The sequence below is a fragment of the Bufo bufo genome, chromosome 2 (genome assembly GCF_905171765.1).
Source record: "Bufo bufo chromosome 2, aBufBuf1.1, whole genome shotgun sequence".
Classification (NCBI taxonomy): Eukaryota; Metazoa; Chordata; class Amphibia; order Anura; family Bufonidae; genus Bufo; species Bufo bufo.
This window is the reverse complement of record NC_053390.1, coordinates 831,694,360-831,716,381: the sequence shown is the minus strand read 5'-3', so window position 1 is coordinate 831,716,381 and position 22,022 is coordinate 831,694,360. Positions and strand designations below refer to the sequence as shown.

General features: G+C 43.8%; 1 protein-coding gene across 1 annotated transcript in view; it reads left to right on the top strand.

The window, feature by feature from the left end:
• LOC120991096 (vomeronasal type-2 receptor 26-like) overlaps positions 1–21,704 on the top strand; it is a 40,797-nt gene extending 19,093 nt beyond the window's left edge. Inside the window, exons 3-4 of the mRNA XM_040419987.1 lie at positions 20,797–21,170; positions 21,318–21,704. Of these exons, the coding sequence (XP_040275921.1) occupies positions 20,797–21,170; positions 21,318–21,704 (761 nt within the window). The remainder of the gene's footprint in view (positions 1–20,796; positions 21,171–21,317) is intronic.
• The last annotated feature ends 318 nt before the right edge of the window (positions 21,705–22,022 follow it).

Sequence of the window (22,022 nt, the reverse complement as noted above, 5' to 3'; positions counted from 1 at the left end):
TGTCAGCACACCACAACAACCAGCACCACCAGCTGATATGGAACGTCTTAGCAGGAGGCAGCATTTCACCAACATGGTGGAGCAGTATGTGTGCACACGCCTACACTTACTGAATGACGGGTCTGCCCCCTTCAACTTCTGGGTCTCCAAATTGGGCACATGGCCTGAGCTTGCCCTTTACGTATTGGAGGTGCTGGCCTGCCCTGCAGCCAGTGTATTATCTGAACGTGTGTTTAGCACGACAGGGGGTGTTATCACAGACAAGCGCAACCGCCTGTCCACAGCCAACGTGGACAAGCTCACGTTCATTAACCACTACAGGACCGCCGTACGCAGGATTGCGTCTTTGCAGCGGCCCTGTTATTCTGGGTGGACGCGCCGGTGCGTCCTCTCGCGAGACGCGAGATTTCGGGCAAAGCGCATGCGCATCGCGGACCGGCAAAATTTAAAAGACAAGTTCGTCATCAGCCTGCCAGCCAATGATCGTCGCTGGCAGGCTGATGATTTTCAAAAAAACTAATCAGAAGCCATTTAACACCTTATATTTATACATATAATGTGTTAAATGGCTTCTGTGCTCCTCTGCGGGTCCTTTTCGTCGGTTGGTCCCAGCAGAGGAGCACACATCACTGTGAGTACAACCAACACTACACTTAGCCCCCAGATCACCCTCCATCACCCCAATTAACCCCTTGATCACCCCTTGATCGCCCCTGTCAATCACCTAGTGAAAGGGAAAAAAGTGATCAGTGTAAACTGTCACTTTTTTTTTTCACTGGTATTGACTGTTAGGTTTTAGGATAGTTTAGGCCCCTTGGTTAGGTAGTTAGCGATCGTTTAGCGCCCAGCCCACCGCACCGCAGTCACTGATTCGTTGATTATCGTATCGCTAATCAGCATTTGTACTTTTATAGTATCTGTAAGTGATCAGAACTGATCACATTCAGATCTATAATAGCATTAGTGTCACCTTAGTTCGCCCTCCACCCAAAACGCAGTGTTTGCCCGATCAGCCCTGCCGCAGTTACAAAAAAATTATTATTTTTTGATCACTGCACAATCACTTTACAAGCGCTGCGGCGATAAAAAAATCAGTTTTGATATTTTTTATCAATCGCAGCGGCCTCCGGTACTTCGCTAGACTCCCATTTGTAAGACAGGCTTGCTTTTTTTCTTGGGTAGTCTCAGGGAATACCCCTAAATTTAGTAGTCCAAATGTCAAACAGGGGGTATTCTTCTGAAGAGGCCTACAGGCTTCTGACCCAGTCGGATGAGGAATGGGAACCCTCATCTGACGAATCCAGCGGGTCAGAATATGAACCTGTAGAAAGCAGTGGCAGTCTGACCCAAAGTTCGGACGAGGAGGTTGAGGTCCCTGATACCACCAGCCGTACCAGGCCCTGTGTTGCTACACCACAGGTTGCGCAGCATCCGCTTCAAGGGCAGCAGAGTGGGGCTGGCGCTGTCGGATTACGTGGTGAGGCATACACCAGCAGCGCAGCCCATCCTGGACCTAGTACCAGCACTGCCGTACAACATGGTGAAGTGGCGAGCACCAGAAGGGCAGTTGAAGCTGGTACGGTGGCACGTGCATTAGTTCCCCCGTCGCAGCCACTGCACAGACAGGCCCGTAGAGCCCCTAGAGTCCCTGAGGTGCTGGCAAACCCTGATTGGCAGCCCCCAACTTCAGCCGCACCTGTAGTTCCCCCTTTCACCGCCCAGTCTGGAGTTCGGGTTGAGACAGCTCAGATCGGTTCGGCACTGGGGTTTTTTGAGCTGTTCTTGACTGCGGAGCTCTTGGACTTAGTTGTGGCAGAAACAAACCGATATGCCACTGAATTTATAGCCGCCAACCCGGGAAGCTCATGCCCAGTCTTTCCGGTGGAAACCCGTCCAAGTTTCTGAATTTAAAAATTTTCTGGGCCTTCTCCTCAACATGGGCTTAACCAAAAAGCATGAATTGCGGTCATATTGGTCCACGAACCCAATTCATCACATGCCCATGTTCTCTGCTGCCATGTCCAGGACACGATTTGAGACCATCCTGCGTTTCCTGCACTTTAGCGACAACAGCACCTCTCGTCCCAGAGGCCACACAGCTTTTGACCGGCTCCACAAAATTCGGCCCCTCATAGACCACTTCAACACCAAATTTGCAGATTTGTATACCCCGAGCAAAACATCTGCGTAGACGAGTCCCTTATACATTTTACTGGGCGCCTTGGCTTCAAACAATACATCCCAAGCAAGCGCGCCCGGTATGGGGTCAAATTGTATAAGCTCTGTGAAAGGGCCACAGGCTATACCCACAAATTTTGGATCTATGAGGGTAAAGATCAGACCCTGGAGCCGGTCGGTTGCCCTGACTACCTGGGGAGCAGTGGGAAGACAGTCTGGGACTTGGTGTCACCCTTATTTGGCAAGGGGTACCATCTTTATGTGGACAATTTTTACACAAGTGTGCCCCTCTTCAGGCATTTGTTCCTAGAACAGATTGGGTTCTGTGGCACCGCGCGACCTAGTCGCCGGGGCTTCCCCCAATGGCTCGTTACCACCCGTCTTGCAAGGGGGGAGAGGGCTGCCTTGTGTAACGAAGAACTGCTCGCGGTGAAATGGAGAGACAAGCGTGACGTTTACATGCTCTCCTCCATTCACGCAGACACGACAATCCAAATTGAACGAGCAACCAGTGTCATTGAAAAGCCCCTCTGTGTCCACGACTATAATTTGCTCATGGAATGGGGTGGACTTCAATGACCAGATGTTGGCTCCTTATCTACTTTCCCGCAGGACCAGACGCTGGTATAAGAAGGTGTCTGTATATTTGATTAAATTGGCTGTATATAATAGTTTTGTTCTCTACAGTAAGGCTGGGAGAACAGGATCCTTCCTCAAATTTCAGGAAGAGATCATCGAGAACCTCCTGTATCCAGGAGGTTCCGTGGCCCCATCCACCAGTGTAGTTAGCCGTCTACACGAGCAACATTTCCCCAGTGTCGTTGCTGGTACCTCAAACCGACCGTCACCCCGAAAAAAATGTTGTGTCTGTAGCAGGAGTAGAATAAGGCGTGACACCCGCTATTTCTGTCCTGACTGCCCTATGCTTTGGGGAGTGTTTTCGGAAGTACCACACACAGGTACACTTAGCATAGGGATTGCATCTCACAGGACAGGCACACAGGGCTATTAGGGCCCTTTCACTCACAGCTGCTGCAAACCTCTCCTTTCACCTGGGCATAATGTACTTCGCCACATCTTTGGGCAATTTGCGCTTTGCACATTGTCCCATGGGGAAGGAGAGGTTTGTCCTATAGAGGTAAAAAAAATAAAAAATCACCGTTAAGCAAAAAAGTTAACGTTCTGTTCAAAAAGTTAAATAAAGTTCATATGTTCCGTTCAAATGTTATTATAAAGTTAATAAATTTATTGCGTTGCGGCCTGTTTTTTTTTTTTTTTTTTTTACCTTCTAGGTGGACCAACCGATGAACCAGCTGCAGCACTGATGTGCATTCTGACAGAAGCATTGCGCTGCTGTCAGATTACACAAAAGTCGGTGTATGCGGCACTTCAAGACGAGATTTCTCCTCTGCAGTAAAAGATATGTTTGCCGAGGCATATGAGCTGAGGGGGCGGCGGTGTTCATATGCTTTGGCAAACACTTTGTATATAAAAAAAATATAAATAAAATCCCGGCAATGATTTATTCATCCACATCGATTGATGTGAATGGAGAAATCGGGTTTGCCAGGGCATACGGACAAAGTGGGTATGGATGTTGGGCGGAGCTCCTATGTCCTGGCAGATTTTTTCATCCACATTGATCGATGCGAATAAAGAAATCTGTGCCGTTCATTTTTTTCTTTCAGCCCAGAGGCTGAACGAAAAAATAAAATAATCTCATTACCCGTATGCTCAATATAAGGAGAATAGCAGAAACTCCTAAAGCTGGCCATACATGTAATGATTGCGGAGACCCTCAAATGCCAGGGCAGTACAAACACCCCACAAATGAGCCCATTTTGGAAAGAAGACACCCCAAGGTATTCGCTGAGGGGCATATTGAGTCCATGAAAGATTGAAATTTTTGTCCCAAGTTAGCGGAAAGGGAGACTTTGTGAGAAAAAAAATAAAAAATCAATTTCCGCTAACTTGTGCAAAAAAAAAATCTATGAACTCGCCATGCCCCTCATTAAATACCTTGGGGTGTCTTCTTTCCAAAATGGGGTCACATGTGGGGTATTTATACTGCCCTGGCATTTTAGGGGCCCTAAAGTGTGAGAAGAAGTCTGGGATCCAAATGTCTAAAAATGCCCTCCTAAAAGGAATTTGGGCACCTTTGCGCATCTAGGCTACAAAAAAGTGTCATATATGTGGTATCACCGTACTCAGAAGAAGTTGTTAAATGTGTTTTGGGGTGTAATTTTACATATACCCATGCTGGGTGAGAGAAATATCTCGGTTAAATGCCAACTTTGTATAAAAAAATGGGAAAAGTTGTCTTTTGCCGAGATATTTCTCTCACCCAGCATGGTTATATGTAAAAAGACACCCCAAAACACATTGCCCAACTTCTCCTGAGTACGGCGATACCACATGTGTGACACTTTTTTGCAGCCTAGGTGGGCAAAGGGGCCCACATTCCAAAGAGCACCTTTCGGATTTCACATGGCATTTTTTACACATTTTGATTTCAAACTACTTCTCACGCATTAGGGCCCTTAAAATGCCAGGGCAGTATAACTACCCCACAAGTGACCCCATTTTGGAAAGAAGACACCCCAAGTTATTCCGTGAGGGGCATGGCGAGTTCCTAGAATTTTAAATTTTTTGTCACAAGTTAGCGGAAAATTATGATTTTTTTTTTTTTTCTTACAAAGTCTCATATTTCACTAACTTGTGATAAAAAATAAAAACTTCCATGAACTCACTATGAGCATCACGGAATACCTTGGGGTGTCTTCTTTCCAAAATGGGGTCACTTGTGGGGTAGTTATACTGCCCTGGCATTTTAGGGGACTCAATGCGTGAGAAGCAGTTTGAAATCAAAATCTGTAAAAAATGCCCTGTGAAATCCTAAAGGTGCTCTTTGGAATGTGGGCCCTTTTGCCCACCTAGGCTGCCAAAAAATGTCAAAAATGTGGTATCGCCGTACTCAGGAGAAGTTGGGCAATGTGTTTTGGGGTGTCATTTTACATATACCCATGCTGGGTGAGATAAATATCTCGGTCAAATGCCAACTTTGTATAAAAAAATGGGAAAAGTTGTCTTTTGCCGAGATATTTCTCTCACCCAGCATGGGTATATGTAAAAAGACACCCCAAAACACATTGCCCAACTTCTCCTGAGTATGGCGATACCACATGTGTGACACTTTTTTGCAGCCTAGGTGGGCAAAGGGGCCCACATTCCAAAGAGCACCTTTAGGATTTCACAGGGCATTTTTTACACATTTTGATTTCAAACTACTTCTCACGCATTAGGGCCCCTAAAATGCCAGGGCAGTATAACTACCCCACAAGTGACCTCATTTTGGAAAGAAGACACCCCAAGGTATTCTCCGAGGGGCATGGCGAGTTCCTAGAATTTTTTATTTTTTGTCACAAGTTAGCAGAAAATTATGATTTTTTTTTTTTTTTCTTACAAAGTCTCATATTTTACTAACTTGTGACAAAGAATAAAAACTTCCATGAACTCACTATGCCCATCATGGAATACCTTGGGGTGTCTTCTTTCCAAAATGGGGTCACTTGTGGGGTAGTTATACTGCCCTGGCATTTTAGGGGCCCTAATGCATGAGAAGTAGTTTGAAATCAAAATGTGTAAAAAATGCCATGTGAAATCCGAAAGGTGCTCTTTGGAATGTGGGCCCCTTTGCCCACCTAGGCTGCAAAAAAGTGTCACACATGTGGTATCGCCGTACTCAGGAGAAGTTGGGCAATGTGTTTTGGGGTGTCATTTTACATATAACCATGCTGGGTGAGATAAATATCTCGGTCAAATGCCAACTTTGTATAAAAAAATGGGAAAAGTTGTCTTTTGCTGAGATATTTCTCTCACCCAGCATAGGTATATGTAAAAAGACACCCCAAAACACATTGCCCAACTTCTCCTGAGTACGGCGATACCACATGTGTGACACTTTTTTGCAGCCTAGGTGGGCAAAGGGGCCCACATTCCAAAGAGCACCTTTAGGATTTCGCAGGGCATTTTTTACACATTTTGATTTCAAACTACTTCTCACGCATTAGGGCCCCTAAAATTCCAGGGCAGTATAACTACCCCACAAGTGACTCCATTTTGGAAAGAAGAGACCCCAAAGTATTCCGTGAGGGGCATGGCGAGTTCATAGAATTTTTTTATTTTTTGTCACAAGTTAGCGGAAAATGAGACTTTGGAAAAAAAAAATTATCATTTTCCGCTAACTTGTGACAAAAAATAAAAAGTTCTATGAACTCACTATGCCCATCAGCGAATACCTTAGGGTGTCTACTTTCCGAAATGGGGTCATTTGTGGGGTTTTTCTACTGTCTGGGCATTGTAGAACCTCAGGAAAGATGACAGGTGCTCAGAAAGTCAGAGCTGCTTCAAAAAGCGGAAATTCACATTTTTGTACCATAGTTTGTAAACGCTATAACTTTTACCCAAACCATTTTTTTTTACCCAAACATTTTTTTTTATCAAAGAAATGTAGAACAATAAATTTTGAGAAAAAAATTAAATAGAAATGTAGTTTTATTTGAAAAATTTTACAACTGAAAGTGAAAAATGTCATTTTTTTGAAAAAAAAAACGGGTAATTTCGATTAATAAAAAAAAAAGTAAAAATGTCAGCAGTAATGAAATGCCACCAAATGAAAGCTCTATTAGTGAGAAGAAAAGTAGGTAAAATTCATTTGGGTGGAAAGTTGCATGACCGAGCAATAAACGGTGAAAGTACTGTAGGTCAGAATTGTAAAAAGTGGTCTGGTCATTAAGGGTGTTTAAGCTAGGGGGGCTGAGGTGGTTAAAATGAACCAGGCAGGGATCCCACAGGACTTGTCAGTACTTTGTGCAGAATAGACATGTATACCGGCACTAACCAGCAATTGTTATACTGCAGCGCAATTGCTCATTGTTGTATTTTGGATATTTCACACTCTTTTGGAGTGTACCCTAATTGTTAAAAAAATTAAAACCAAAAACCAGTGTTGGCTAACTCGTCCTCCTCCAACGCTGCTTCCACCTACACTGCTACGTCCACCGCCTCCTCAAACTCCATATGGAACTCCACCTCATAAATCCATTTTTTTTTTTTATTTGTATGTATTTTATTTTATTTTATGTCATTTCACTACTTTGTCTGTTACATTTTTGGGTGAAATTCACCAATTTTTGGGTGTGATGTACCACTGCTATACCTAGTAGACAGGTTAAAAAAATTCACAAATTTGTCTGTTACATTTTCGGGTGAGATTCACAAATTTTTGGGTGTGATGTCCAACTGCTATACATAGTAGACATGTTAAAAAAATTCACAAATTTGTCTGTTACATTTTCGGGCAAAATTCACCAATTTTTGGGTGTGATGTACCACTGTTATACATAATAGACAAGTTAAATAAAATACACAATTTTTTCTTTTACATTTTCGGGTGACAATAAACAATTTCTTTTTGTCATAGACCCCTGCTCTACCAAGTAGACAGGTTATTAAATTTCACAAATTTTTCTGTTACATTCTTGGGTTGACATTTTACAATTTTGGACGTGAATAAACCCCTGCTCTGCATAGGTGACAGGGAATAAAATTTCAGAAATTCTTCTTTAATTGATGCGCGCCACCTCCTTTCAGTCAATGATTAAACTTTAATAAGTTGTCCCACATTCGCGCTTTAATAATTTGTCACACATTTGCGCTTCAATAATTTGTCCCGCATTTGCATTTTAATAACTTTTCCCATATTTCCGCTCAATCAAATAAATGTTTTATCCATTTATCTCCCTTGGATGTGGTCTCTCTTTCTCACACTCCCTCTCTGGCGTGGAACCCTGATTCGCCAATAACCGTGATCAACATGGTAGGCGCAGAAAAGAACATCAAAAGTTGATAAGGAAGATATCCAAATGGATGGTGGACTTCACAGGGACGTGCGATCAGACAGAAGTTATCTAGAGTCAACAAAGCGGCAGCAGGGCCTCTCCTGGCTAACATTTCCAAATCCAAAATACCCCAGTGACATTCCCTGTAATTTTCTATTAATCATTCCAATAACAGGGCATCTTAAGAGTCCTGTATTGTTATTTATTGTCACTACCTCCCCGAGTTCAGAGTGGGTAATTGCCGAGCGCCCCCTCCTTAATTTGGAAGCTTATGCTTCAATACTTTGTCCCACATTTTCGCTTAATTACATTTAATTTCATTCATTGACCTCCCTTGGATGTGGTATCCCTTTCTCAGGCTCCCTCTCCGGCCTGGAACCCTGAATCCCCGCCACCTGTCATCACCATGGTAGGCGCATAAAAGAACATCGAAAGTTGATAGAGAAGATATCCAATTGGATCGTGGACATCACGGGGACGTGCGAAATGGTGGAGCAGTATGTATGAACATGCCTACACGTACAATGATGGGTCTGCCCCCTTCAGCTTCTGGGTCTCCAAATTGGGCATATGGCCTGAGCTTGCCCTTTACGCCTTGGAGGTGCTGGCCTGCCCTGCAGCCAGTGTATTGTCTGAACGTGTGTTTAGCACGACTGGAGTGGGTTATCACAGGTTATATTTCCCAATGTTTTGGGGTGGACCCTAATTTAAAAAAATAAAAATAAATTTAAAACCAAAAAACTGTAGGCTACCTCCTCCTCCTCCACCGTCGCTTCCACCTACACCGCCACATCCACCGCCCCCTCGACCTCCTACTCCATATGGACCTCGTCCTCCTAGATCAAGATTATTATTTTTTATTTTTATGTATTTTATTTTATTTAAAGTCATTTCCTTATCCATTTTTGTTTGCATAGCACTTCCCATGCTCTTAACCACATTTTGCTGGCATTTGCAGCCCTCTAGCCCTTTCCATGGCATTTTTACTGCCATTTTAGTGCTCAAAAGTTCGGATCCCCATTGACTTCAATGGGGTTTGGGTTCGGGGTCAAGTTCGGGTCCCGAGCTCAAACTTTTTTCTTGAGTTCGTCCGAACCCGTCAAACCCGAACATCCTGGTGTCTGCTCAACTCTAGTCATAACGCTTTCAGGGGCTTCTTACTTTTACTTTGTAACACGTGTAGCCATCATTTTAGGAAAAAACACTACGAAGTGTGAGGAAATTCGGATTCATGGTGAATCAAATTTTTACTGAAATTCAGATCAAATTTAATTTGTTTCACTTCAATTCGCTGAACACTAATGTCACTTACAGGAACCGCCCTGTCACGTGACCTGGGTTTGACTGCTAAGGTTCGATCTATTTCACGCACTCAATCTCTCGCTCCCTACAGAATAAACCTAGATCGCACCCTGAAACAACCTGTCATGCACAATGCCACCATCTATGACATTTAAATTAATACACCAATAGCTAATAGAAAACCCCACAGCGCCTCCACTCGCAAGCAGCACTCAGTAGCAGAGGCCACACTTTCAGCAGATATGCAGTAACACAAACCGCACTTATACATTTAAAATGGAGGTAACTGGACTCATTCAGGGCACAAGGCAAAACAAATAAAAGATGTAGCTTTAATGTAATAAAAGTGTAAAGGACTTAGAAAAATTACAAGAAATAAGAGACATACATAAACGTGCACAAAACAGTTATAAAAATGGAAGGATAAAAACAGAAAGGTTCTTACTACTCAAAGAATTGCGTGATCAGAGTCTGTTCTGATTTCCGGGGACAAGAAAACATGAAACAGAACCCATTGTTGATCGGATCTCCAAATTGTGTCAATGAAATGTTCTCAATCGTTCATTTTTATCCCCATTGGGCAGAGGGTGGAGCTGAGAGGAGTCTCCCTCCTATTCTCGTCCAATCCTTTTCGGAAGGTCCTCATTACCTGTGCACGCTCCACCTCTCTTACTCAGCTGGCAGACATAAAATATTAATAAAACATGGCTTCCCGTCCACACTAATGGATATTCGGGCCCCGACATGTTTTAATGATGCATATACAGTATTATCAGGCTGATTGTTTTGATACCACATATGACCGGTCTAGGGGTTGGTCCAAGAAGTTGAGATACTTGTTATGTGAGAATGTTGGCTGTCAGGGGTGGGATGTCTGGACTCCCTACGATGCCCACATTATACAGAATGCAATGATTTGTATTATGTATCTTGAAAAAGCCAGTAACATCTTGTTCTTCTGTAACATCCTGTTATCCTGAAACAATCTGTTCTTCTGTAATGTCCTGTTCTTCTGTAACATCCTGTACTTCTGTAACGCCCTGTTCTTCTGTAACACCCTGTTCTTCTGTAATGCCCTGTTCTCTGTAATGCCCTGTTCTCTGTAACGTCCTGTTCTTCTGTAACATCCTGCTCTTCTGTAACATCATGGTATTCTGTAACATCCTGCTCTTCTGTAACATCCTGTTCTTCTGTAACACCCTGTTCTTCTGTAACACCCTGTTCTTCTGTAATGCCCTGTTCTCTGTAATGTCCTGTTCTTCTGTAACATCCTGTTCTTCTGTAACGTCCTGTTCTTCTGTGACGTCCTGTTCTTCTGTAACGTCCTGTTCTTCTGTAACGTCATGGTATTCTGTAACGTCCTGTTCTTCTGTAACATCCTGTTATCCGGTTCTTCTGTAACATCCGTTCTTCTGTAACATCTTGTTATCGTGTAACATCCTGTTCTTCTGTAACGTCCTGTTCTTCTGTAACATCCTGTTCTTCTGTAACGTCCTGTTATTCTGTAACATCCGTTCTTCTGTAACATCCTGTTCTTCTGTAACATCCGTTCTTCTGTAACGTCCTGTTATTCTGTAACATCCTGTTCTTCTGTAACGTCCTGTTCTTCTGTAAAGTCCTGTTATCCTGTAACATCCTGTTCTTCTGTAACATCGTGTTCTTCTGTAACGTCCTGTTCTTCTGTAACGTCATAGTATTCTGTAACGTCCTATTCTTCTGTAACATCCTGTTATCCTGTAACATCCTGTTCTTCTGTAACGTCCTGTTCTTCTGTAACATCCTGTTATTATGTAACATCCTGTTCTTCTGTAACGTCATGGTATTCTGTAATGTCCTGTTCTCCTGTAACATCCTGTTCTTCTGTAACATCCGTTCTTCTGTAACATCCGTTCTTCTGTAACATCCATTCTTCTGTAACATCTTGTTATCGTGTAACATCCTGTTATTCTGTAACATTCTGCTATCCTGTAACATCCTGTTCTTCTGTAACTTCCTGTTCTTCTGTAACATCCTGTTATCCTGTAACATCCATTCTTCTGTAACATCCTGTTCTTCTGTAACGTCCTGTTATCCTGTAACATCCGTTCTTCTGTAACATCCTGTTATCCTGTAACATCCGTTCTTCTGAAACATCCTGTTCTTCTGAACGTCTTGTTCTTCTGTAACATCCTGTTATCCTGTAACATCCGTTCTTCTGTAACATCCTGTTATTCTGTAACATCCTGTTCTTCTGTAACGTCCTGTTCTCCTGTAACATCCTGTTCTTCTGTAACACCCGTTCTTCTGTAACATCTTGTTATCGTGTAACATCCTGTTCTTCTGTAACGTCCTGTTATTCTGTAACGTCCTGTTCTCCTGTAACATCCTGTTCTTCTGTAACTTCCTGTTCTTCTGTAACATCCTGTTATTCGATTGTTTCAGCTTATTATTATTCCGATTTATTCTTCTTATCCGCCCCCCCTTTTTCTATACGCTACTCCTCCTACTTTCCACACTTCTTCAACCTATAGCGAAGTAAGTTGCTTGTGCTTTAATAAGCGATCCCACCCTCAGGGCCCCTGTGGCGGACCACCGAAGACCCTTTTTTTGCCATTGACTTTGATAGGGAAAATTTTCTAATCGCTCCCACTCGCAGTTATGAAGCTACACTCCCAAACTCGGACCATATATTGTTGGTGTCAACCCGAATAAAAGGATAAATTTTGAGGGGAAACCCCAAAGTGGGCAGAGCTAGCAACAGGCAATGAAAATTTCGCTATTTTCTATACGCTACTCCTCCCACAGTTTTAGGAGTACAATTTTCCATATTGACTTCAATGAGAAAATTTAAAAAGCTGTCATTCTCACAGTATTTAAGCCAGAATACCCAAACTTCGCACCGTTGGTCACTGGGTGAGTGGGGTTAAAATTTATAAAAAGAGGGTGGAGTCTACAGCGGCCAATCAAATTTCAGCCATTTGTTTAAATGGGAAAATTTAAAACTGCCGCTGCTCTTAGACTGTTAATGGCAGGGTCCTCAAACTTGGCACAGTTGGTCACTGGAGGACTGGGATTAAAATTCTGAAAAGTGGGCGGGGCCAAAAACAACCAATCAGATTTATTTGATTGATTTAAATGGGAAAAACTAAAAATGCTGCCATTCTCACATTATTGATGTCATGGACATCAAATATCGCAAATGTGGTCATTGGGTGTTTCCACTTCAAAGTTAGAAAAAGTGGGCGGATCCACCAACAACAAATCAAATTTCACTCATTGATTTTCAATAGAAAACAATAAAACTGCTGCCATTTTTACACGTTAAATGCCATAATTCCCAAACCTTAACCTCTTAAGGACATAGGGCGTACAGGTACGCCCTTGTGCCCTGGTACTTAAGGACACAGGGCGTACCTGTACGCCCTGTGTATTTTCGATCACCGCCGCGCGGCGGGCGGTGATCGGAACCCCGTGCAAATGGGGCAAATGCGCCGGGGGGTCCGGTGACCCCCCCATGTATGCGATCGCAGAAAACCGCAGGTCAATTCAGAACTGCGGTTTTCTGCGTTTCCGGGTTGTTCGGGTCTCTGAAGACCCGATAACCCGGAACAGGATGGTGATGGTGGTGTGATTTCACCCCACCAATCACCATCCAGCGATCCTGAGTGGTGATGGTGACATCACCACTCAGGATCGCTTTCCGATTGGTCTGTGGGCGGTCCGGCGCCAAATTCAAAAGAGGCAGGCGCTCCTCTCCTCCTCCTTTTGTGTTCCGGAGCCGGAGGAGAGAGGAGCTGCCTGCACGTGTGTCCACCATCGGTGCCAGCACCCCCAGGACCCGATCTGTGCCCCCAGGACCCGATCTGTGCCCCAGCACCCCCCATCAGGTACATAGGGACAGCATAGGGAAAGTTTGGTTTAGGCAGGGGAAAAAAAAGGGAAAGTTAGTTTCTGAACTTTTCTTACTTTGATTGCATCACCCTGTGTGACCCTAGACACCCCAGGGGTGCTGCCACTTGCCCCCCCCCACCTTTTTTGGGGTGCATTTTTTTTTTTTTTGTGTACGCTGATTGTGGCCGGCACTTAGTGTCCGGCCACTGTTAGCGCATCGCACACCCCACCGCTGATCAACTTCGGACAGTTGATCAGCGGTTTTGATTTTTTTTCCCCACATTTTTTGCCCTTTTTTTAGTTAGTTTATTTTTTTTTTTTTCTGTTAGTTTTAGGGTGAGTTCGTGAACACCCGTGCCCCCACACACACGCACACAAAATAAAGAGTTACACACACGCACATATACACGCAGACACACACTCCCCTATGGCCCGCCGGACGTTCTCGGCCGAGGAGGCATACGCCCAGCTTGCCTCCGACTCCGAGAGTCCCAGTGAGGATGAGGATGACCCCACATTCCTGTTGTCATCCGCATCTAGCGATGATGATGAGCCCCCAAGGCGGCGGAGACGCCGCCAGGCGGAGCAAGGGGACCGCCATGTTAGGGACCCTGTGGCCCACACTAGTACGAGCAGCTCTGGGGCTCGTACTGGTTTCCCGGCCCACCAGTTAAATCCACCGGAGCCCCCTGCCGGTGAACTTGTCTGGTGTAGCCCAGAGCGATACGAGCCCGTGATTCCTGATTTTGTAGGCCAATCAGGAATCCAGATTTCCACAGTGGGCTACACTGAATATGACTTTTTTTGTCATTTTTTCAGTGACCCACTGGTAAATCTGATGGTGGAGCAGACGAATCTGTACGCCCAACAGTTCGTCGCTCAACACCCGGGCTCCTTTTTGGCCAGGCCCGGTGGCTGGACGCCGGTCAGTGCAGCCGAAATGAGGATATTTTGGGGCCTCGTGCTGCATATGGGCCTGGTCAAAAAACCCAGTGTCAGGCTGTACTGGAGTGGGGACGTCCTATACCAGGCCCCACTTTACAGTACAGCCATGACACGCTCCCGGTTTGAGGCCATCCGGAAATGTCTGCATTATTCCGATAATGCAGCATGTCCACCCCGAGGTGATCCTGCCCATGACCGTCTGTATAAGATACGGCCGGTCATCGATCACTTTGGGGCCAAATTCATGGAGGCCTATGTACCTGGAAGGGAGGTCGCGGTTGATGAGTCTCTCATTGCGTTCAAGGGGAGACTCATTTTCCGCCAGTATGTGCCCTCCAAGCGGGCGAGGTATGGCGTGAAGCTATACAAAATTTGTGAGAGTACCTCAGGGTACACTTACAAATTTCGTGTGTACGAGGGGCGAGATTCCCGGATTCAACCCCCAGAATGTCCCCCCACTCTGGGTGTTACCGGGAAACTTGTGTGGGACCTTATGTACCCACTGCTGGATAAGGGTTACCACCTTTACGTGGATAACTTTTATACCAGTATCCCCTTGTTCCAGTCCCTTGCCGCCAGATCCACGTCCGCTTGTGGGACCGTGCGGAAAAATCAACGCGGCCTCCCTGCCCACCCCCTCCAGGTACCTATCCCCAGGGGTGAGACCCGTGCCCTTACCACTGGAAACCTGTTGCTGGTCAGGTATAAGGACAAGAGGGATGTCCTTATGCTGTCCACAATTCATGGTAACGGCATCACCCCTGTCCCTGTGCGAGGTACCGCGGCAACGGTCCTCAAGCCCGATTGTATCGTCGCCTACAATCGGTATATGGGAGGAGTTGATCTCTCGGATCAAGTCCTCAAGCCATATAATGCCATGCGCAAAACCCGGGCATGGTACAAAAAAGTTGCGGTCTACTTGGTGCAGGTTGCCATGTACAACTCTTTTGTACTATCCCGAAGCGCTGGCAGCACAGGGACATTCCTCCAGTTCTATGAGGCAGTCCTCAAGGCCCTGATCTTTTCGGACCGGGAAAGAGCAGGCCGGAGTACCTCGGGAACTGTAGGTGCCCGGATCGTCCCTGGCCAACACTTTCCAGGTGTGGTCCCCCATACTGGAAAGAAGGGACGAACCCAAAAAAAAGTGCAGAGTGTGTCGCAGGAGGGGGATACGGAAGGACACGACTACTCAGTGCGACACGTGCCCCGATCATCCGGGCCTCTGCATTGACGGTTGCTTCAGGGAGTATCACACTTCCATGGAGTACTAAATTTATATCCCAATTTAGCACTGACATCGGATAAAAAAAAATGGTTCTCAGACCTGAGACACCCAAAAAAACTAAAATAATTTATTAAAAGTAGACATATTAGGTATCGCCGCGTCGGTAATAATCTCCTCTATAAAACTACCCCATGACCAACCCCCCCAGATTAACACGGTCAAGAAAAAAAAAAAAAAAAAGTGCAAAAAATGTTTTTTTTTGTCACCTTACATAATAAAAAGTTTAATAGCAAGCGATCAAAAAGTCATATAGCCCCCAAAATAGTGCCAATAAAACCGTCCGCTCCTCCCGCAAAAAATGAGCCCCCACATGAGATAATTGGATAAAAAATTTTTTAAAAAAATGACCCTTAGACTTTAGAGATACCCAAAAAAAAGATTTGTATCAAAAAAGATAATATAGTCAAAAACCTAAATAATTGTAAAAAAAGTAGACTTATTAGGTATTGCCGCGTCCGTAAGAATCTCCTCTATAAAAATATCCCATGACCTAACCCCCCAGATTAACACGGTTAAAAAAAAAAAAAAAACGGTGCCAAAACCGCTATTTTTGGCACTTTTCCATTTCAATCCGTTTTTTCCGGTAACAAAACAAGGGTTAACAACCAAACAAAACTTAATATTTATTACCCTGATACTGCAGTTTACAGAAACACCACATTTGTGGTCGTAAACTGCTGTATCAGTAAAAGGGAGGCCGCAAAAGGAAAGGACTGACATGGTTTCTGGAAGGCCGATTTTGATGGCCTTTTTTATTGACACCATGTCCCTTTTGAAGCCCCCCTGATGCACTCTAGAGTTAAAACTCCCCAAAACTGACCCCATCTAAGAAACTACACCCCTCAAGGTATTCAAAACTGATTATACAAACTTTATTAACCCTTTAGGTGTTCCTCAACAGTTAATGGCAAATGGAGATGAAATTTCAGAATTAAAATTTTTGGTAACCTTGCCTCACAAAAATGTAATATAGAGCAACCAAAAATCATATTTACCCTAAAAATAGTCCCCAAAAAAATGCCACCTTATCCCGTAGTTTCCAAAATGGGGTCACTTTTAGGGAGTTTCTACTCCAGGGGTGCATCAGAGGGGTTGAAACAGGACACGGTGTAAATAAACCGGTCCATAAAAATCAGCCCTCCAAAAACCAAACGGCGCACCTTTCACTCTACGCCCCGCTGTGTGGCCGTACATTAGTTTACGGCCACATATTGGGTGTTTCTGTAAACGGCAGAGTCAGGGCAATAAAGATACAGTCTTGTTTGGCTGTTAACCCTTGCTTTGTTAGTGGAAAAAATGGGTTAAAATGGAAAATAAGGCAAAAAAATGAAATTCTCAAATTTCATCCCCATTTGCCAATAACTCTTGTGCAACACCTAAAGGGTTAACGACGTATGTAAAATCAGTTTTGAATACCTTGAGGGGTGTAGTTTCTTAGATGGGGTCACTTTTAGGGAGTTTCTACTCTAGGGGTGCATCAGGGGGCTTCAAATGGGACATGGTGTAAATAAACCAGTCCATAAAAATCAGCCCTCCAAAAACCAAACGGCGCACCTTTCCCTCTACGCCCCGCTGTGTGGCCGTACAGTAGTTTACGGCCACATATTGGGTGTTTCTGTAAACGGCAGAGTCAGGGCAATAAAGATACAGTCTTGTTTGGCTGTTAACCCTTGCTTTGTTAGTGGAAAAAATGGGTTAAAATGGAAAATAAGGCAAAAAAATGAAATTTTCAAATTTCATCCCCATTTGCCAATAACTCTTGTGCAACACCTAAAGGGTTAACGACGTATGTAAAATCAGTTTTGAATACCTTGAGGGGTGTAGTTTCTTAGATGGGGTCACTTTTAGGGAGTTTCTACTCTAGGGGTGCATCAGGGGGCTTCAAATGGGACATGGTGTAAATAAACCAGTCCATAAAAATCAGCCCTCCAAAAACCAAACGGCGCACCTTTCCCTCTACGCCCCGCTGTGTGGCCGTACAGTAGTTTACGGCCACATATTGGGTGTTTCTGTAAACGGCAGAGTCAGGGCAATAAAGATACAGTCTTGTTTGGCTGTTAACCCTTGCTTTGTTAGTGGAAAAAATGGGTTAAAATGGAAAATTAGACAAAAAAATGAAATTCTCAAATTTCATCCCCATTTGCCAATAACTCTTGTGCAACACCTAAAGGGTTAACGACATATGTAAAATCAGTTTTGAATACCTTGAGGGGTGTAGTTTCTTAGATGGGGTCACTTTTAGGGAGTTTCTACTCTAGGGGTGCATCAGGGGGCTTCAAATGGGACATGGTGTAAATAAACCAGTCCATAAAAATCAGCCCTCCAAAAACCAAACGGCGCACCTTTCCCTCTACGCCCCGCTGTGTGGCCGTACAGTAGTTTACGGCCACATATTGGGTGTTTCTGTAAACGGCAGAGTCAGGGCAATAAAGATACAGTCTTGTTTGGCTGTTAACCCTTGCTTTGTTAGTGGAAAAAATGGGTTAAAATGGAAAATTAGACAAAAAAATGAAATTCTCAAATTTCATCCCCATTTGCCAATAACTCTTGTGCAACACCTAAAGGGTTAACGACGTATGTAAAATCAGTTTTGAATACCTTGAGGGGTGTAGTTTCTTAGATGGGGTCATTTTTGGGTGGTTTCTGTTATGTAAGCCTCGCAAAGTGACTTCAGACCTGAACTGGTCCCTAAAAATTTAGTTTTTGTAAATTTCTGAAAAATTTCAAGATTTGCTTCTAAACTTCTAAGCCTTATAACATCCCCAAAAAATAAAATATCATTCCCAAAACAATTCTAACATGAAGTAGACATATGGGGAATGTAAAGTCATCAGAATTTTTGGGGGTATTACTATGTATTACAGAAGTAGAGAAACTGAAACTTTGAAATTTGCTAAATTTTTCCAAATTTTTGTTAAATTAGGTATTTTTTGGGGCAAAAAAAAATAATTTTTTGACTTCATTTTACCAGTGTCATGAAGTACAATATGTGACGAAAAAACAATCTCAGAACGGCCTGGATAAGTCAAAGTGTTTTAAAGTTATCAGCACTTAAAGGGACTCTGGTCAGATTTGCAAAAAATGGCCTGGTCCTAAGGTGTAAAAAGGCTGTGTCCTTAAGGGGTTAAAGGGGTATTCCCATCTTAGACAATGGGGGCATATCGCTAGGATATGTCCCCATTGTCTGATAGGTGCGGGTCCCACCGCTGGGACCCGCACCTATATCGAGAACGGAGCGGGAAGCGCTGTGGCTGGAGGACCACATATTTCCCGGGGTTCGTCCACCACCAAGCTCTAATCCCCGCCTCTCCCATAGAAGTGAATGGGAGTGTGCCGCGCATGCACAGCCCATGCTTCCATTCATTTCTATGGAGCAGACGGCAATAGCCGAGCCATCGCTTGACTATTTTCGACGGCCCCTTAGAAATGAATGGAGGGCGGCTGCGCATGCGCAGTGCGCTCTCCTTCATTTTCAGGGCGCCGTTCTCGATATAGGTGTGGGTCCCAGCGGTGGGACCCGCACCTTTTAGACAATGGGGGCATATCCTAGCGATATGCCCCCATTGTGTGAGATGAGAAAACCCCCTTAAAGTGTTAGTCACTGGGTGACTGTGGTTCACAATTAGGAAAAAAAAAGGAGCGGGGAAACAACAGCCAATCAGATTTCAACCAGTGACCTTAATGAAAAAAAGGTAAACTGCTGCTATTATCACAGTTTAAATGCCAAGTGCCCCAAACTTAGCACAATTACTCACTGGGTAACTGCAGTCAAAATTTTGGAAAATTGGGTGGAGCCTAAAACAGCCAATCAGATTTCCCCTATTGATTTCAATGTAAAACTTTCAAATACTGCCATTCTCACAGCTTTAAAGCCAGCAGCCCCAATCTTGGCACAGACCATGACTGGGTGACTGGGCTTAAAATTTGGAAAACTGGGCGGAGCTTAAATCAGCCAATCAAATATTACCTAGTGCTATTCAATGGGAATATTTAAATTGCTGCCATTCTTACACTGTTAATGGCAGGGTCTTCAAACTTGGTACATTCGGTTACTGGGTGACGGGAATTCAAATTTTAAAAGTGGGTGGAGCTACAAACAACCATTTAGATTTTCCCTATTGACTTCAATGAGAAAATGTAAAAAGCTGTTATTCTTACAATATGAAAGCCAGAGTACCCAAACTGGCACCATGGGTGAATGGTGAGTGTGGTTAGAATTTAGGAAAATTGGGTGGAGCCTTTAACAGCCAATCACATTTCAGCCATTCATTTTATATGGGAAAATTTAAATTACTGCCGCTCTTTAACTGTTAATTGCAGGGTCCTCAAATTTGCCACAGTCAGTCATTGTGTGACTTGGGTTCAAATTTTTAAAAGTGGGTGGAGCCACAAACAGCTAATCAGATTTCAAGCCAACATCCTGTGGTTTCTTCAGAAATGACACCATCTAGTTATTATATTCTCCCTCCCCCCCCCCTTTTTCTATACGCTACTCCTCCTACAGTTTTGGCGGTGTAGACGCCAAACTTTCCACAGTTCTTCGACCTATAGCAAAGTAAGTTGCTTGTTCTTTAATAAGCGATCCCACCCTCCGGGCCCCTGTGGCGGACCACCGAATACCCCTTTTTTGCCATTGACTTTGACAGGGAAAATTTTCAAATTGCAGTTTTGAAGCTACACTCCCCAAACTCAGACCACATATTGTTGGTGTCAACCAGAATAAAAGGGTCAATTTTGCGGGGACACCCCAAAGTGGGCGAAGCTAGCAACGGCCAATGAAAATTTAGCTATCTTCTATATGCTACTCCTCCCACAGTTTTAGAAAATTTAGGAAAAGTGGGTGGAGCCTAAAACAGTCAATCATATTTCACCTATTTACTTCAATGTCAAACTTTCAATTACTGCCATTCTCACAGTTTTAAAGCCAGAGGCCAATCACATTTCAGCCATTCATTTTATATGGGATAATACAAATTACCGCCGCTCTTAGACTGTTAATGGTAGGGTCCTCAAATTTGGCACAGTCAGTCATTTGGTGACTTGGGTTAAAATTTTTATAAACCAGGTTCAACAGACTTTGCTTATATCTCTAGCGTTTTTAAGCCAACATCCTGTGGTTTCTTCAGAAACGACACCATCTAGTTGTATTTGCTATTTGAGTAATTTTGGTTTTCCAATATAACGTTAATAGGAGTCACTAAACAACCATCGTAGGCATATTATGTGGATGATGTAATAAACCATGCTGTTTAGCATCGCTACTACTGTGTATGAGATGGGGAGATAGATATAAGATGTTATGACATTTTCCTACAGATTCTGACAGCTGCATTAAATGCCAAAGTGATGAATGGCCTAATGAGAAGAGAGACCGATGCCGGCCCAAAGTAGTGGAATTCATCTCTTACCAGAATGACACCATTGCTTCTGTCTTCTCCTGTGTCTCGGTCTTCGGATGTCTTGTGACCGGCTTCATATTTGGAATATTCATTTCCCATCGAGACACTCCTATTGTTAAAGCCAATAACAGGAACCTGAGTTATCTCCTCCTGGTCTCCATCATCCTCAGCTTCCTCTCTGTCTTCTTGTTTCTGGGTCGTCCCAATGATGTGACTTGTAGATTACGTGAAACCAGTTTTGGAATCTTCTTCTCAGTAGCCGTCTCTTCACTTCTCGCCAAGACTGTGATGGTTTGTGTTGCTTTTAAGTCCACCAAGCCTGGAAGCCCTTGGAGAAAATGGCTCACTGTGAAACTACCATATACCATAGTGTCATTGTGTTCATCCTTTCAAGCTATAATCTGTATTATCTGGTTGTCTATTTCTCCTCCATTCCAGGACCTGGACACTGACTCTTATCCTGGGAAGATCATCATTCAGTGTAATGAAGGCTCAGATATCTGGTTCTACTCCATGTTGGGTTATCTGGGGTTCCTGGCAGCTGTGAGCCTTGTTCTGGCTTTCATGGTGAGGACATTACCGGACAGTTTTAATGAGGCCAAGTACATCACCTTCAGCATGCTGGTGTTCTGCAGCGTCTGGATCTCCATGATCCCGGCTTATCTGAGCACTAGGGGAAAGAACATGGTGGCTGTGGAGATATTTGCAGTAATGGCTTCCAGTGCTGGACTTTTAAGTTGTGTATTTTTCCCAAAATGTTTTATTATTTTGTTTAAATCTGAAATGAACAGAAAAGCTGACCTGCTGGGGAAAAGAATGAACTGACGGCAAAATGGTAACCCCGATAATAGTGATTAACTCTGAAAATAACAACTTGTAGATATCATCTTATACTAGAAAGAAATGATAAAATATAAGTAGATTCCAATCGTTACATTATCTCAGCAGTGCATTTATTAGGAGGAGAAGGAGAGGCTCTCCCCATGTCTACCTGCTGATATGTAGGATCTATACACAGGCATTACTGCTCCTTGCTATAGCTAATGAATTCATACATCTGACATGGTGTCAAAGACATCGAAAATATCAGTCCCTTTATGTTACGGGGGCTTTGTAATTGTCTTTCTTTTTCTGGGTAAGGTA